Below are 18,833 nucleotides of genomic sequence, written 5' to 3' on the forward strand. Positions count from 1 at the left end.
TCTTACTATTCTATATGGAAAAACTTGCCTCAATATAAAACTGACGTATGATAAGAAACATTTACAAAAATAAATTTTGTTTTTATTTTCCTCAGTCGTTACGTTATACTTTGTCTATGATGTTCTTATCGGTTTTACCTTGACACTCATATTTGGTTGTGTTTCATAGATGAAATGTTTGAAGTACTGGCCAGATACAGAGCTAAATATTGGTTCATATACCATTGAATTGGACGGTATGGATGTGTTTGAGTCGTACACAGTGCGGTGTCTGGCGGTAAAGTACCAGGTCTGTATTTTCCCTCTTATTTGATATCGTAAAAAACTTTAAATTCCTTTATCTAATATGAACAATTTACAATTTATATGTATAATAAAATATGTAAGACAGTAAGTGAAAACAAACTTATACCTGCTTGATATCTTAAACATATTCCAATCGAGAAAAGACAACCACAATATTTTTTTCTCAGTATGATATAATGATATTGTTTTTCCTCGGACTGAAATGTCACATTTCCATTGGTTTAAATATGACACGTAACTTCCAAATTCATTTCAATGTTTTGCTGGTAAGGATTTATATTTGGTGATATGGCAGACGCTTTGCCTAAATCTTCTTATCACGTCATGACACAGAAACCATGTCCTCATTTATCAGTACTTTTTATTTTGCTTTTTAAATTTCTTTAAAATTAGAGTAGTTGCCTTTTGAGATAATGTCAGTTTTTGTGTCTGTGGCAGAATAAATTTAAGGCGTCGAGATCATTGTCTCAAGACAAGGCCCGAAGTTAGCATAGCTCTCTCTTATTCATGACTATTTGAACACAAAGTAATCGTTAAGTTGAATATCCACGCGCCTTTTCTTACGTCACGTTTTAACTTGTTTTAATTCGACACGTAGTTCGCTGTTGCTGTATCAACAGTAAACATCATATTTAGTACCGGGAGGAAACAGAGGAGGACCGCGCCCCGTCATTGCGAAGTTCCGCGACACAGACACAAAAATTAAAGTGATCAAAAATCGTTCCAAAGATGAAATTAAGAAGCGCTTTGTGATGCACGACCACCTGACTCAGATGAACGCGCAACTCATCAAAACTCTAAATCTGGACGAGCGGATCAAAGGCGCGTGGTACTATAACGGCAAAGTATTCGCGGAGGACCACGGTGGGAAGAGGCATCAATTCGACATCTTGGACAAGGTGTCAGATAAAGTCAAACATCGTCATGAGGAACAGCGGAGCAGTTTTTCCAATCGTTAAGATCGGGATCTGGAAACGAAACTTGGACCTTTTGTGATCGGGATCGAAATGTGCATATTAGCGTGTGAGTGTGTGTGTATGAATGTCGTGTTGTGTTTATCGTCTTTACTACCAAATACCAGTTTACCTCACTAGTTCACTACCATTAAACTACAGGTAAATTTCTTACATAGTCAACCTTGTTTGTCTACAGTCTCAATGTGTTCAAGTGAACGAAGAGTTATATATACAACATAAAGTCTGTCAATTTTTCATGACATTTATTTTCTATTTTTTTTTTTCGTTTTGTGATTGTTAGAAATGGCTGACCTCATAAGAATAGCGTCTGTAAACTGTCAGGGCTTAGCTACGAGCTCAAAAAGACAAGATGTACTTAATTATTACAAAAAACAAGGCTACTCTATCTTGTGTTTACAAGACACCCATTTTATACGTGATATTGAGCCACTTATTGAAACTCAGTGGGGTTATAAATGTATCTTTAATTCTTTTAAGTCAAATTCTAGGGGTGTCAGTATTTTTTTTAATAACAATTTTGAGTTTAAAATACACAATGAAATGAGGGACGACGATGGAAACTTATTGGCTATTGATACTACCATTGAAGACAATCATGTTACTTTAATAAATATATATGGCCCAAATGCAGATAATCCGGGTTTTTATGAAAAAGCTAGAGATACCTTTTTGAATTTTGACAATGACTATTTTATATTATGTGGGGATTTTAATCTTGTTTTGAACCCAGAGGTGGATACATTCAATTATTGTAACATTAATAACCCAAAAGCCAGAGAAAAGGTATTAGATACTATGAAAGATCTTCAGTTAGTTGATTACTTTAAAATTCTTCATCCTGACAGAAGAATCTATACATGGCGAAAAAAAAATCCTCTGAAGCAAAGTCGCTTGGACTACATTTTAATATCAGAAAGTTTAACAAATATGGTAGAAAAGTTCTCTACTAAGCCTGGGTATAGATCTGATCATTCAGCTGTGGTTTTAGAGCTGAAATTTAATAAATTTTCAAGAGGTCGAGGGCTTTGGAAGTTCAACAACAGTCTTCTAACAGATCAAATATATGTTGAAAAAGTGAAAAAAACTATTTTTGAAGTACAGAATCTATATTTACAAGGTAACAATCTAAATATTTTTCAAAATCATAGCTTATTTCTTGAAGTTCTTCTCATGGAAATTCGGAGCATCACTATTTCATACTCATCATACAAGAAAAAAGAGAGAGATAAATTTGAAAAAATCTTGCTTGAAGAAATTGAAACTATTGAGGCAATGTGTAACATAGATTTGGATCTTTTAGAGGAAAAGAAGTTGAAACTCGAAAGGTTAAGGAAAGAAAAATTACAGGGTCATATCATTAGATCACGAGCAAAATGGGTTGAAGAAGGGGAAAAGCCTAGCAAATATTTTTGTTCTTTAGAATCGCGGAATTTTTTGAATAAAACTATAAAAAAAGTAGAAATTGTTGATAAAACTATTTATGATCAGTTTGAAATCTTAGATCAGGTCAGAACTTTTTATAAAACCCTTTATGCTAGCAAAGATTCATATACCATAGAAAGCAACTTAGAGGATTTAATGCAAAATTTGGGGGTTCCAAAGTTGGACAAAAACACCTCTAAAGTTTTAGAGAGTAGTATATATGGGAATGAAATACTTACTGTTTTAAAAAATATGAAAAACACCAAATCACCGGGAAGTGACGGCTTTACGGTAGAATTTTTTAAGTTTTTCTGGAGGGATCTCAAAGACCATATTGTTTTAGCTGTTAATCATATTTTTGCTAATAGGGAGCTGCCTATATCGCAAAGACTTGGAATCATTACATGTCTTCCAAAAGGTGACAAACCTAGGCAATTTTTAAAAAAACTGGCGCCCAATTACTCTTTTGAATGTTTTCTATAAAATTATTTCAGGGTGCCTTAGTTATAGAATTAAATCCTCCTTAGTATTTTTAATATCGGAAACCCAATCTGGCTTCATTAAGGGTCGTTATATTGATGAAAATACTAGGTTTGTCTATGATTTATTATCCTTCACTGAGTCTAAAAATATACCTGGTTTACTGGTGCTCATAAATTTTGAGAAAGCTTTTGATTCTATATCCTGGAAATTTATTTACAAAGTTTTAAAATATTTTGGTTTCGGTGAAAATATAATCACTTGGATAAAAATCCTAAACACCAAGATCACAGCTTCTGTTTTACAGTGTGGTGTGCTATCTGAACAATTTCCTATATATAGAGGTTGTAGACAAGGCGACCCGATTGCCCCATATCTTTTTATTCTTTGTGCAGAAATATTAGCTATCCTTATTAAACAAAATGTAAATATTAGAGGCATTGTAGCCAATGGAAAAGAACATAAAATATCCCAATATGCTGACGACACAACCTTGGTGCTTGATGGTTCTTCAGAATCCCTTTTTGCTGCTCTGGATACCATAGACCTTTTTTCAACTTTTTCAGGATTGCAGATAAATAGTTCAAAAACAAAAATTGTGTGGATAGGTTCAAAAAAATTTTCTAAACAAGTATACCATCATACAAGATGGAAACTGGAGTGGGGTTGTACAAAATTCAATCTGCTGGGAATAGAATTCTCTGTTGAGTTAGAAAAATTGTTAGTCTAAACTATAGTGTTCAAATACCTAAAATCAAAGCTTTAATACAACAGTGGAAAAGGAGAATTCTTACTCCTTTTGGTCGAGTTACTGTAGTTAAAACATTACTTCTTCCAAAACTCAATCACCTTTTATTTCCTTACCAAGTCCAGATAAAGAAATTATTTCTTCCCTTACCAATCTTTTTTATGAATTTATATGGAATTCAAAAATAGATAAAGTCAAGAGACAACTCATTACTCAAGACTATTTAAAGAGTGGTATTTAAATGTTGGATATTAACAATTTTTTAGTGTCATTAAAATGTTCATGGATAAAGAGGTTAACAAAAGATAACAAACCATGGACGGATATATTTTTAGACATTCATGGCAACAAAGTGGTAAAGCATTTGTTAGACTTTGGTGACAAATATGTACAAAACATAATAAATCATAGTAATAATTTTTGGAAAGATGTTTTACACTCATGGTTAAAAGTTTTAAGAACAATTGACTATTCATTATCTACAACAAATGTATGTGCTATGCCAATCTGGTACAATACAAATATATGTGTTGGTAATAAACCTATCATTGTTTATAATTGGTATGAACATGGTATTAAAACTATAGGTGACTTTCTAAATGAAGATGGTCAGTTTTTGAAACAGCATGATTTTGCACAAAATTATAGACTGTCTAATGTATGTACAATGCTATACAACAGTGTTATTAATGCAATATCTAGTTTCCTTAGATCTCAGTCTATAAAAAGATCTGATGTTAGAAAATATTACTATCCATACATTCCATTTTACTTTGAGTATGTTTTACTGTTTGAAAAATGTTCGAAAAACTTGTACAATCTTATTAATAGTAAAGATATTATACCAAGTTCCATTCAGAAATGGAACACTGAACTATCCATGCAACTAGAAATTAATGTTTCTGTTAAAGAGTTCTTTAAAGTATGTTTTAAAACAAGTGCTGATACCTCAGTACAATGGCTTCAGTACAGAATTCTTTTCAGAATGTTGCCTACAAAATACTATCTTAAAAAAATCAATGTAAGCACTGATGATTGTTGTTCTTTTTGCAAAGAAGATGTAGAAACAATTCAACATGTATTTATTAAATGTTTAGAAATACTGCCATTATGGAATAAACTCAGCATGCATATCTATTGTAAAACTACAAATAGAATTGGATTTAATGTTAATAATGTAATATTTGGTGAAATACCTCTAAATCAGGGTAACAAAGTTGTAAACTTTATAATTTTGTATACCAAACAGTATATTTTTAACTGTTTGAAACAAAAAAAGATCCCTCACTTAAAGGGACTATTACAACATATCTATTTCAAATATAAGGTTGAAAGATTCATATCAATTAAATCATGTGAAATGTTAAAATTTGACAAACAATGGTCAAACCGGAAAAATATTTTTGAAATTTAATTCTCCTGTAAACAATTAGAATGTGTTTCTGATATTTATGTGTGCAAGTGTATGAAAGGGTGTGTGAGTGCCAATAAATATTTGCTTTGTCTTTTTGAATTCCTTGTAATAATTATGAAAATGACAATAAAAATTTAATAAAAAAAACAAAAAAAACAAAAACAAAACATCATATTTTGTGTAAACTGTGATTGGGGATAAAAGGTCATATCAAAGTTCAATCTCTTACTATAGTTTACTCGCATAAAATCACGGCCAGATGCCAGAAAATCATACAAAAATGACCGTGGCTTAAGACGGTGAGTCGAGATTTGCTCAAACATCTGCGGAGAAAAAAAGGGAATTTTTTGGGGGGTAAATATTACAAAAAACCGGTGAAAGTGCCCAAGAGTGCAGATTCTTAGACTATTTAGTAGTTGAAACTGAGGTTTGAATCGGAATTTGAGAGTAAGAATGAACGAGCTGTTAGCCAACTTTTACATGGATCCTCTGGCGAACAAAACACTAATTAGGTTTGCTAATTCGTCTCCCCGTCTATGACTCATCAATCTGATATTTGTCCGAAATCAGTTAGTAACAAACCTTATAGAAACACTGAAAATTTATTAAGGGTTGCTTTGATATTGTTGTGTATAATAACTTTTCATATTTGCAAATGCGACATACCATAGGAGGAAGTGAAGAAAGTGACACAATTCCACTTTACGGCCTGGCCTGACAACTCCGTCCCAGAAGATGTGACGTCGTTGATCAGCTTCCGGGAGCTCGTAAGGAGTGGCCTAACGTCTTCAGATGGACCAATAATTGTTCACTGCAGGTACATCTGCACCTTTTTAAACTTTGATTTATATTGAATGTCAATATGATATGGAGACTGTCCTAAAAAGTAATTGCCTGAATTATTCTTCATCATTAAATAGGCATAGCTTAAAAAGTTAAAAACTCACAAGAATGACCTACATTTATTGTGATTTTTTTTTCTCAAATCAAGCTCGAAGGTAGCAAAATATTTCTAACTGGCTCTAAAGCTTTATTTAATATTTTAGACAAAACTATTGATGTTTCATGCAGTGATTACATTTGAGTTATGTTTGTTAAGCGCTGGAATTGGTAGAACCGGTACATTTATCGCCATTGATTATCTTCTGGAAGAGGCCACTGTTGAGCAAACTGTTGACGTCAAGGGATACGTCACTTCACTTCGACATCAAAGAGGGAAATCCATTCAGACATACGTACGGTTCCTTACATTTTGAAAATTCTATTAGATTAATTCCCTTTTTTATAGAATCTTCTTTATGGAACATATGAATATTATGTAAGACGGTATCATACAGGTTTCAGGTAAAAAAATTGTTGTTAAGGTGACTTAAGGTGGCTCACTATATATGTACTTTAAGATAATTTTTCAAATAATCAGAAAACGACAGATAAGAAGTATATAAATTAAATATACAAAGATAGAGAGATACAAACAAGAATTTCTTTAATTAAATTCAAAGATAAAAATATTAACAACAGTTTTAAGCAGATTTTAACTTGTGATCTTCAATACACAAGCCCAATATTTTAACAACTGCGCAAAATAATTGTTTCGCAAAACATTCCAATCGCCAGTGTGAAGTAGTGTCACAAAAAGTATAAACCTTGAGGTAAAGAGCTACCTGAATAATTCATAATCCATACATGAAACAAGCATAAAAAATAACTAAACAATCAATTATTTTATGTCATTTCTCTAACATTTCGATGTCAGCTACTACATTAACAGTTACCATAGATTCGCTATTATACTGTCTTAATATTATTTTTAACTTCATAAACTGATAGTTATGACGGTACATGTATCAATTTCAGGAACAGTACGTCTTTCTTCACGACGCTGTTGTTGAGGGATTCACTAACACCATTGGTCAACAAAGCTGTCTAGATGTGTTATGATGGACGGATCAGCTACGACGTCGGATAAATCTGTTAATCTTTGACATACACCGGAATGGTAGTGGTTTTACAAACGAAAAAACGATTAAAGATTAAAAGAATATGTATTCCAACGTTTGTTAACAACTCTACAGAAGATAATATTGCTGCCATATTTTTTGCCAGTTGTTTTGTTTAAATTGTTTTATTGCGAATAAGGTTTCAATAATTGACTACTACATGTATATAGAATGTCAAAAAGGATCTTTTGTCAAACGATTTAGGTAAAGCATGTCTAAATTTATTGTCATCTTTAACAACATGTTTTTGCATTGTTCAATTATGTCATGTAATTTAATGCACAATACGTCATCCAATTGCTCCCCTAAAATTGATCTAACATTGGTCTAGACCGCTGAGTAGATTTTTATGTCTTGAAACACAGATAGTACGATCCACCTGTTTTCTAAAATATCATTAGTTAAAGTTAAACTATAACGTCGGGTGTTCAGTCTACATAATGACCTCATGTTTCATACGTAAAACATAAAACTTTTTTCTTTGGAAATAGCTGAAGAGAGTTACATGATTTCGATTGTTTTTAATTTTTTTAATCAATTTAATTCATATGTTAACTACAGCGGTTATAAAATTGAAAAATTTACTTGGTATCCCTTGATCTTAATGTATTTATTTTCCATCAGATAATGGTTTCGATTTATTCACTTTTAATTTTAAATTACCTTTAATTAAAACATTGGAACGTTTTTAACTAAGTATAGGTGCAATAAACATCGATAAGTGCCAGCCAATCAATGATCCAACTTATTTTTAAAAACAAAAAGGCGGCAATGAAGCTGCGCCCAGGTCGTTAAGAACAGTTTTTAGCCTATAGTACCCCTGGTTCAATTCTCACTTGTCACTGATTTTCTTATTTATACGTGTTACAATTAATCCTTGCTTTGTAAGGCGGGCTTCGCCTGCCTCTGGCTGCGCTTAGTATTAATGTTATTATTTAAGTGAATGAAAAGTTTTGACATATCAGCATATTTAAAAGCAATTTCACTGTCTAACACGCTCTTTAAAAATCCCTGCATATTTCCATTTTTAGTAAACTTAAGTCGCAGAAAAGGTTTATTCCCCAATTCATACAAGTATTGCCATTAGTATGCTTCATACTTTTAAACACTTCTGATAAACATTTACTACAAATAATGCACATATATTAAGATTTGCAAGCACGACAAGAATGATTATGCATAAGAAAATTAAAAAATGAACACCACTTAATACTAAATAAATTGAATTAGGAATTCCTTATGAATATCCTTAACATGTAATTGATACCTGGCTTTATCATACATTTACAAAAGATTTCAAATACCATTTCTTTGAACTACTGTGCAAGTGTCTTGTGAACTTGGTTGACTTATATTTAGTGAGAAACTTTTGTATCACTTTATAAAAGCGCAATATTTGGGAAAGACCTGTAGAAAATTCATTTATATAAATGCACTCTGAGAATATTTTTTTTCTGTTTCTGATATGACTTTGGATAAAATGATAAGTGTATTTTACTAAATAGATATTACTCGTTTATCTGAAGCTCTGCCACATTCCCAAAGAGCAACATCAAATTTGCTTTGTATAATATATTTTCACGTCCATAAAACCATAGAAATTAGTCGCAGTTTTGGTAAACAAATAAAACTTCGTTGGAATATTTTTAAACAAATACATGTTAAACTTTAAAAAACCACAAACAATCATTACAATTGAATAGGTTATATGTATTCCAGCATGCATAACAAACAAATGTTTTGTAGATGCACCATTTAAAAAAAAAAATAAGCATAATACTTTTATGTACCTTTATCCTCATTTTGAGTAAGTAGTTCATTAGTTTGAGGTCAAATGATAGCTTTCTTAACGATAATAAAATAAACGTTTCATACAGCACACATCGTTTTCTTTAACCAATGAATTCAAATAGTGTAACAGAATTTTGTTACCACATGTTTTCAAAGTAATGCTAATACTGTGTAATGCTACAAATTTAGCATTACAAGAAATGGTAATGTTATGCATTACTTTTCAAAAACCTAGTGTAATGCTGATATTACAAGGCATTGCTTTGCATTACTATAATTGTTTATACATGTCCATTCTTAAAATCATAATTAATTGTATAACTGAAATTGCATTTGATTGAAAACTATTTTTAAAAATATAGAAATATTTCTTAAGATTAACATATTTCAATTGTATTATTATTTTGAAAAAAATCCATTTTGAAATTGCCAATATTATTAGCTATAACAACACAATCCAATATCATTTTAAGAGTCTTGTTATTAAGAGTTTGAAATCATTTGGAAAGTTTACTCCAATTAGTTGTGCATTCAATTAATTCTTTACAGTGAAGAAAGTGTCAACAACACACAATACCCTCAGGATATAATCTACGTATCGAAACAATCTTTTGTTTTAAAAAGTGCTAAACACCCCGAACCCCTTCAAATGACTGCGTTCAAACAAAATAGAGGACAAACATGCTCCTTTTAAAGCAAACAAATACACTGATACTGTCCAAACATGATCTCTGTAAGCTTAAAAATCACTAATATCAAACCCATTTGATTCTCTCTCTCTCTCTCTCTCTCTATCAATTTCTGTGTTACATATTAGGTGTTGGTGCACTGATAGAAAATACAAGAATCATTTGTTTCTTTTATTTATAATTGCATGAACACTTAATATATTCTAACATAAAGATTTTCAAACAGTATTTTCATTCCAAGCTTCACCTGCTCCTGTAGAATGTTAATTCAATATAGCTAGGTAAATTTCAAACCGACAGGATGAAACTTTGATGATCACAAGGTGCAACAGCAATCTTGAATTATTCCTTAAATTTAAACTTGATAATGCATGAACATTAACCTATAGATATGAAAAAGTGTGTTTTATATTAGACTTAATATTTCACGAAGTAATGGTAATGGTAATACATTCTTTTACCTTTACCTTTTTGTGTAGAGGTGTTGGTACATTTGATGGCATCGACCGGGTTGGACAAGGTAGCCCCGGGTTTGAGCCTGGTCTGTCGCTCTCGCGGTAACATTGGTACATTGGGCAAGCTACTTTACTCTCCTAGTGCACTCTCCCCACCCAGGGGTTCAAATTGGTACCTGGCACAAAAGACCAGCTGGTAATGTGAATGTAAAGCATTAGCACCGTAATTTGGCAGCTCTGCATGTATTCTCCCCATGGAGTTGAGGATGCCATGAATTGTACGGGTCTCGCCAGGGGGTAATATGTAGAAGTCGTGCAAATCAATGTACTTTGCAAGCAAGACTATAAACTCCTACCTTTACATTTTACTCATGTAATGGTAATGTAATGCATTACGTCAAAAAAATTGAGTAATGGTAATGGTAATTTAAAGCCCAAATGCATGAAGTAATGGTATTGTATTGCATTACTCTACAATGTAATTCACCTTAAGCCTGATATATATATATATATATATATATATATATATATATATATATATATATATATATATATATATATATATATATATATATATATATATATATATATATATATATATATATATATATATATATATATGGCTTTGTTTATATAATTGTGTAAAAAGGCCTATTGGTTGAAACTATATTCTGCATTATAAAACTTCGGTATAAATGTACATGCATATCTATATATGAGCCTTCATCTATGCTACAGACACACAAACCTTGCTATTTTCTTATCTGTTTATCTTTTGATGAACGAAAAGATATTGAATTCTAAAATATAAACATTGTACATAAATACAAATTTGCAATGTTTGACCTTGCATTTGGGGTAAAGGTTGTTGTTTGACATGCATTTAGTAATCTTGCAAGACAGTAGTTTTCTAAAATACATATAGAATATTTAATTACAATGATTTATTGCTTTTTTTCAGTATATAATGCATTTAGTAATCTTGAAAGACAACAAACTCTAAATTAAATTGGTAATGGTTAAAAATAGTTCAACAAAATTTTCATGTTTCATATTTTACCATAGAATTTTGGCTCTATTGCCTTTCATTCGCATAAAGCAATATGAACTGTCGGCGGCGGTAATTTTAAGAACACAATTTTATGCCGTCAATTAGCAGATAACAACCAGTAATGCATATTCTGCAAATAGCAGCCAACACAGTCTGTTGTAAATGAACATATCCATGCGATAAATCGATCGTTTGTTTGAACTGACCATCTATGCAGTCATCGCTAATTACTATTCGGAAATAGCCGAATATAAAGTAGCGCGTGCAGAATGCTGAATCGAAGAGGGACGACACAGATGTAGGTAATGAATCAACACTTTAACAATTTTTTGCGTGAATTCTTCATAGAATTGCTTAAAAACTTAAATATTCGCCGCAAAACATACGTTTGAATGAAGTGAAAATAGAACGTTATTTGCATACATCGAGGGGCCCTCGAGGGGGTTTGCTATCTTTGATTCGATTGCATACGAAAGACCCTGTACAGATAATTGTGCGATTTCTATATTATATATAAAAACTTAAATCTTTAATGTTTAACTTATTTTTAAAGTTGAAATTTTAAACAAACTGCATTGTTTGATATTTACAGGAGAGAGCAGGGATGAAAAGCCAGACTTAAATGGATGATATATACATGTACGTGGCCTTACTCCTGTTTGTTGCGGCTGAATATGAAAATATGGTGTTTTTTTGTATTTATTAACCAGTGAATGAGTATTTAGTGTCTCTCTCCTCTCTCTAAATTTGGTTCTTTAGGTCAATTTTCAATATTTTTTTTTATTACTGTTTCAAATAAGAATTTCAGATAAAAGACTGTTTTGAAACAATATCGAGGTAGAGGGGGGTCCCATTAAACTTTCCCATTTTATGCATACATCATTTATCCATATAGACGTACAATAATCTGTTCATTAATCAGTAATGTTTACAAAATAATGTCTAAGGTTTACAACCATTCTGTCGTCGTATGAAAAGTATGAAATTAAAACACGCTAGATTATGCATTATTATCCATTTGCATGCAGTTGTCATATTCGAAGTATCTGCCCGAAGGTCCTACACTTTCCGCCACGGTGTCAATTAGTCAACCCGTTTCTGTGCATCCCGTTCTGGAAATATTCTGATGTTTTTAACTTGAATTGTAAGTTTCCAGTTTTAAGTTTTTAACAAAATTTAAATTCTCCTCATAATAGCAAGTAGCTTGTAATTGGAGTATTTTAGTACCTGAATATAACAATAATACTGTATCATCAAAATGAATTTAAAACCAACAGTTTAATAAATTAAGATGTTTTAAAACATTACTCTTAATATACCCATAATTGATTTCCATACGAAGGGGCTATAACTGATGTATTTTACTTGACCATCACCCCCATCTTAAGATACATGATACAATGTATATAAACAAAACAAGACATGGTTGATCTTTGCCACCAGCGTGACTTTAATTGTTACATAACATTGTTACACATTACGAAAAATTATATAAAATGATATAGCGTATTACTACAATTAAAATTTAATTGAATTATAACAATTCTGCTTTTGAACCTAATATGATGTAATTATAATAGTATTTTGATAAATGTAATACATAATACATGTATAATATTATTATAATATAATCTGAACGGTATTTAATATTCATATACAAATATGAATTTTATTAATTGTCTTTACTGAGAAACTGAAATCGATAATTGGTTACGTTATATCGTGAAATTCTTTGTGGTCTGAAAACGCCATGTTAATATACACTAAAATACATGCATGGAATGAGAAGAAAAAATATGAAAAATAAAGAAAATAATATTAAACTAGAGCAGAGCTCGTTGCAGAGCAACGAGTGGGTCTTCCGTTAATTTCGAGAGTAAAGCAAGATGTTCCTGTAAGAAACAGAGTTCTTAAACTAATAACAAGTGTAACTTAAAGAAAAAAATTAAAAAAAATCGAATAATTCTTTCTACAATTTAACAAAATCCAAATGATTCTGAGAACGAATTAACAAAAACCTTTATTTTTCCATGAACGACTTAACAAAAAAATCTGACTTAAAAATAAAATTATTTTTGGTACGAGTTAATTTCACTTTGAACTTTATACTTTTTTTAAACCTAGAACGCGGAATCAAAAATTCCGGAAAATAGGTTTTGAATCCTGAATATCTCTGCAATGCATCGTCCGATTTTAAAAGAAATTTCGGATTTGAATTCACCATGGCAAATTTTATAACACTGTAGTAATACTGTGTTTAAAAAAATGAAAATTTCCAAAAATTGGAACTACATCCGGTTTTAAGCAAAATTGATCAATAAAATTTTAAACCCTCAGTACACCGTAGAATTGATGCATTTATCAGCAGTAAAAATTTCAAAGTGGCATCTTTAAAGTTTATGGAGATTTCGTATGAACAAAATCCCTTTTTTGAAAATAAAAAATGGCCGTCAAATTTAAACGGAAGTGACGTAAATGTTGAAACTTTAACATCGTTGAGGCACGGTAACTTTACAAATCTCCGAAAATTTCATTTAAAATCACATGAAAACTTTTTGAGATATAAAGCCGAGAAGGATTCAGAAAAAAATAATAATAAAAAGAAACCGAAGAAAAAATTTAACACTGGAAAGGTGGAGGGTAAGTGGTGGATTTTTAAAGAAATGGTCCGAATGAACAGAATCAGTATTCAAAGGTGTTACCCGTGCGGCGTCCTGAAAGAAAATTAATTAGCGCGTCTTTCTAAACAAAGGGAGTCGCTAGAATTCCCGCGTTGAATTTCATTGGTCAAATGATGACACACCAACAATACGTGACCTCTCTACTTCTTGATGATAGACATTAAAAAGCTCGATACCTCGTAAGGCGAAACATTGTAAAATCAATATATAAAGCATTTTAAGTAAACTTAAAATTCCTAAGGTGCATGATTAGGTTACATGTACAGTATACACCGAACTCTTCTTTGAAATGCATTTGAATAATACAGGTAAATTTCAGGTAAAGATCAAACTTGAATTGTTATTAAAACATAATTCACATCTATTTTTTGCACCGAATTCTCAAATGTGTGCAAAACGGTAACACACCAATTTAATATACAGCGCTAACGCATGGTATACAATTTATCTGCAAGTCCTTGTGTTTTATAAGACCGACGATATTAAAAAATAAGCATTCGGTGCTTAATTGAGATTAGAATAAGGTGTACGTGAAAATAGTATTATTTGATTTTAAAAGACAACACATTCAAATTAATCAACGAATATTCGATCAATCGACTAAGCTAGGAAACTCTATAAATAAATAATGGATTGAATGAGAGTAATTGTTTCAGACTCAAATCCATTTATTCATACTTTAAAGACCACCTGTAATGACTTAATAATACATGATGTTAAATGCAATACAAGACGTCTGTAATAGTATACATTTCTAACATCGTCTTGAAGACTTATCACCAGTTTGGTTTTCATTTGAATATTCTATATAAATTGAAATTAAAGAGCAAAACAGAAAAACCAAATGCAGAACTGGATTGTCTAAAAGCTATTTGGGCAAAAAAAGCTGATTATCATAACGTTAATTAACAGCAATTACAATTCATCATATATGACATTTTTAATTATGAATATTAGTTTATTAAGGCTCTTTGTCATGAATAAAATAGTAAGTTATTTAATAATGTACTTTTTTTAAAATTTTGATTCTGATGGGATAAAATCATATAATGATTTTGTAAGATCAGAAAAAACAAAGGTAAAAAATAAACCTTAAATTCAAATAAGTTCAAGGTAAACCTCAATGTGAGTGTTATTATAACCGTAAAAGTGTCACCAAATTCTCAATGTGAGTGTTATTATAAACTTAAAAGTGTCACAAAATTCTTCATAGCAAATTAAAATAGAACAAATAATTGTATCCCGATCCAAAAGATTTTCCTTTTTTGTAATAAAAGGAAAATTTAATGTTTTTAATACGATATGCTTGTGAAAATAAGCGTAGATAAGTTTGTGACAAGAGACAACCTGGTATTTATTATTAAGTACTGGTTAACACAAATCAGCATTTGGATTATTGTGTGAGAATAAATTATATTATAAGAGTACCATTTAAATTTTTAAAAATAAATTCGGCGGCACCATATAATAATATAGCGGCCATCAAAATGAAATGGAGTTAAACTTTTATTGATGTCTCATTGGTGTCTCAAGTGTATTCCAGCTGCAATTCATTAATAGTGTGCAAATATACGAAGTAAACTGAAACTAGATGTACATGTATATCGCTCGAAACAAATGTGTCACAAGGTGATCAAATCAAGAAACTTCAAAAAGAAACTTTTAATCTTAAGAGTTTTTAAAACATTCGCATTTCTTTAAGTTTTTACAAACGGGGCTTTGTCAAATGTTCTTTTGTTATTTAGATGGAAAGTAGAATAAAATATATAATGAACATTGATTGGGACGCAGATCTGCAAAGAATCTAGACATTGCAGCGATGAAACTAAAAGAGACCCAAAGGCGAGTAGATAGAATGCATTATCTGTCATTGTCGTTAGTATTTTTATGTGCTACAATGTATCATTACTCATTGACTACATGTGTACAACAAAAACACATGCGTACCATAAGGTAATTTTGTCTGCTCAAAAAAATGATACTTTTTCAGACATGGCACAAACTGACTTTCGTAACTATCGCTATTTGTTCATGTTAGTATTTATTATCATAAAAAACGGTTTGTTTTTCTTTGTTATTTTGTTGTTGTTTTTTGGTTGCTTTGTTCATATTACCTGTGTACTATTATGGTCAATTTTTTATAGTCATGTTTTAATACATGATGTTAAAGCAGAGATAATATGAAGATTTTTATTATGCAAACGAAGATCATACTACACAGCAAAATGTGCCACATACGTTTCACATACGTTAAACATGTGTGATACGTATGTGACCTCACGTACGTTTAACATGATTTAAGTACCACGTGTGTTTAACGTACGTTAATGAACATATGTGAAACGTATGTTACACGTGTGTTAGACATACGTGATACATTTCATACGTTTTACGTATGTGGATCCAACGTACGTTTTTTACATAAATTACATACGTATCACATGTAAATTGCTTAAAATTGAATTACTTGAACATTTTTAATTTTTCAGTTCATTCTTGATATACTTCATCTTGCTGCTTGAATCACTTCAATTGATTACTCAGTTACTTCAATGGATCTTTGGAAACATTCATTTTGCATTTCCAGCTTCTTGTTAATCTAAAACTAGAGTTACAGAAAAAAAACAGTTTCGAGATTAAAAATGAATTTAATTCCTTGAATGATTACATTTAGATTTATATTGTTGTCATTCTTCTGTGCTTTAATAGTTTCTGGAAAAAAAACAAAGAATTTTACAATAAATTTCATTTTATGATAAAGTAAAATTTGCAAATGCCTCGGTTGGTTTTTTATTCAACAATATTGTTAAAGAATAACAGGATCCATTTAGATTTTATTGCAAATACAACATGAAGAAAGTTTATAATTGTTAATAATTTTTTCTTTTATTTGCAAGCTCTCAGAGAGAGAGAGAGAGAGAGAGAGAGAGAGAGAGAGAGAGGGAGGGGGGGGCAAAATAGAAGGTCAATCACAAGTATTAATTTGACAAAATAATTTTTACCTCTAGTATATTCATCCTGATTTTTGTGCACCTCCAACTTCTTCCTTTTTCATGTTTTCCCATGACAATGCTTGTTTGAACTTCTTTCTAAAATATTAATACAAACTTAAGTACATACAATCATTAGAGTTTTTAAATACACGATAAAAAATATAATTTATACATGTAAGCGGAAAACAACGTATACAGGTAAATATTTTTTTATGCAAATAAGCTTGAATCATTTGGGTGAAATGATATTCTAAAGTACACTTCCACATAGTTTCACATAGTCCCCAGAAAAGTGTGTGTGTGTTTGTGCATGCATGGGGGGGGGGGCAACTCCTTGATAATTCACTTTTTATATGAAAATTTAAGAAAAATCTTTGCTGCAACAAAAAAAAAGGGGGGGGGGTAACTGGATACATGCCTGTATTAATCCTTATCTAAATTGAATTACCTTAATCTGTCACTAAATTAGCAACCACATTGCAACTGTCTTTGAACTCCGCGAAGAACTTTTGGATCCTGGATCATTCATTACAAAATCTTCAGGCTACATCAAAACAGATCTTTGAAACGTTTGTATTATATCCATTTGCTACAAAATATAATACATGCATTAGATAATTAGATATATCAAAATTTTACACTTACTTACTAAGAAATACAAATGTACATGTAGGTGTCATGCAACTGATTATCATTAATGATCCTGAACACTGAGTGACTTCTACTTTTAATGAACTATGTCATAGAAATCCATACCTTTGAGTTATTTATTAGGTTGGATTTGTATGGAAAAAAATTTCCCAGCGGTGTTGATGACCCTTAAAAAATGTTTAAATTGTGAAATGCAATGGTATGTGTACTTACATTATGATTTTATCAATTCAAAGAGACATCTGTCATTGACTGTGTTAGCTATTTGGTGTCCTCTTCCAGGGATATGTCAAGCAGCCAATGCATGCCTATAAAAAAATTTCAATTACCATGCAATAAGAATACAACTTAATAGAGGCAATTCAATAATCATTTCACTTAGTTGCAATGGAAGACCTACTCGTTACTTTGCATAGGCTTTGCTCTAGTTTTTCTCTACTTTCAAATATTTCAGTTTTCAAATGCGTCTTATCCGAGATCGACATATATTTTATGGGTTTTAATAAGTATTGGTTCTTCTATATTAACTAAACCAAATAGCTGCTTAGTTGTAGCTCTCTGGGGAAACATCCTTTTTATCGTCATTAATTCAACCCGAATTTTCCCGGAGAACACAGTTACAGCTCCGTGCTACATGTTTACTCTTTTGACATCGGTAATTGTACGATATAATTTTCAAATGCAAGTAAATAAAAACGAATGCTTGACAATCATTACCTCTGCTAAATCCATCCTGCAGTTCGATCTTCTGCCTCCGTGACGTAAAAATGTGACGTATATTTTGTCATCGACAAAACTAAAACCGATTTCGTATTAATTCCGGATTCGTTATCGAATTAATTTTAAGAAGACACGTGGCTTCTGTTAATGAAACAACTTTATTTATGCATAGTTTAAACCAATAAACACGCACAGTAGCAAAACTTTTCTTCACACATGTTCACATGCATTCATTTCAGAGACATGAGTGATAAAGCAACATCAGACATGTACATGCAGATCATGCGCGGATCCAGAATTTTTTTTTCTGGGGGGGGGGGGGGCTAGGGGGTCCGAAGGATAATTGTGTTTGCCTGGGGGGGGGGGGGTTGCGATAATTTTACTGTTGTAAATTTCATTAACTTTCATTTTCCGCCCCCCCCCCCCCTGCCCATTAGATCCGTGCATGCAGATAA

At 31.3% G+C, this 18,833-nt stretch overlaps 2 protein-coding genes and 1 long non-coding RNA gene across 3 annotated transcripts in view; 2 read left to right on the forward strand and 1 right to left on the reverse strand.

Moving 5' to 3' along the window:
- The window catches only part of LOC136274339 (receptor-type tyrosine-protein phosphatase zeta-like), a 148,955-nt gene that overhangs the window by 9,071 nt on the left and 121,051 nt on the right, over positions 1 to 18,833 (forward strand). The window lies entirely within an intron of this gene.
- On the forward strand, positions 140 to 7,863 carry LOC136274343 (tyrosine-protein phosphatase non-receptor type 7-like). The gene is made up of 4 exons (XM_066080896.1): positions 140 to 289; positions 6,019 to 6,164; positions 6,447 to 6,582; positions 7,205 to 7,863. The coding sequence occupies exons 1-4, from the start codon at positions 170 to 172 to the stop codon at positions 7,286 to 7,288; spliced, it is 486 nt and encodes a 161-aa protein (XP_065936968.1). The 5' UTR covers positions 140 to 169; the 3' UTR covers positions 7,289 to 7,863.
- Positions 16,639 to 18,677, reverse strand: LOC117690498 (uncharacterized). Its single transcript, XR_010712627.1, has 5 exons — positions 18,376 to 18,677; positions 17,872 to 17,966; positions 17,456 to 17,596; positions 17,017 to 17,103; positions 16,639 to 16,726 (listed from the first exon to the last, which is right to left on the reverse strand). It is a non-coding gene; the product is annotated as an uncharacterized lncRNA (long non-coding RNA).

This window comes from Magallana gigas, chromosome 4 (genome assembly GCF_963853765.1).
Source record: "Magallana gigas chromosome 4, xbMagGiga1.1, whole genome shotgun sequence".
NCBI classification, from domain to species: domain Eukaryota; kingdom Metazoa; phylum Mollusca; class Bivalvia; order Ostreida; family Ostreidae; genus Magallana; species Magallana gigas.

Bases quoted from the DNA above. Each gene is read 5' to 3' on its own strand.
- LOC136274343 (XM_066080896.1), top strand. From the start codon at position 170: ATGAAATGTTTGAAGTACTGGCCAGATACAGAGCTAAATATTGGTTCA. The intron at 6,165-6,446 runs GTACATCTGCAC...ATGTTTGTTAAG, and splicing joins CCAATAATTGTTCACTGCAG to CGCTGGAATTGGTAGAACCG. The intron at 6,583-7,204 runs GTACGGTTCCTT...TATCAATTTCAG, and splicing joins GGAAATCCATTCAGACATAC to GAACAGTACGTCTTTCTTCA.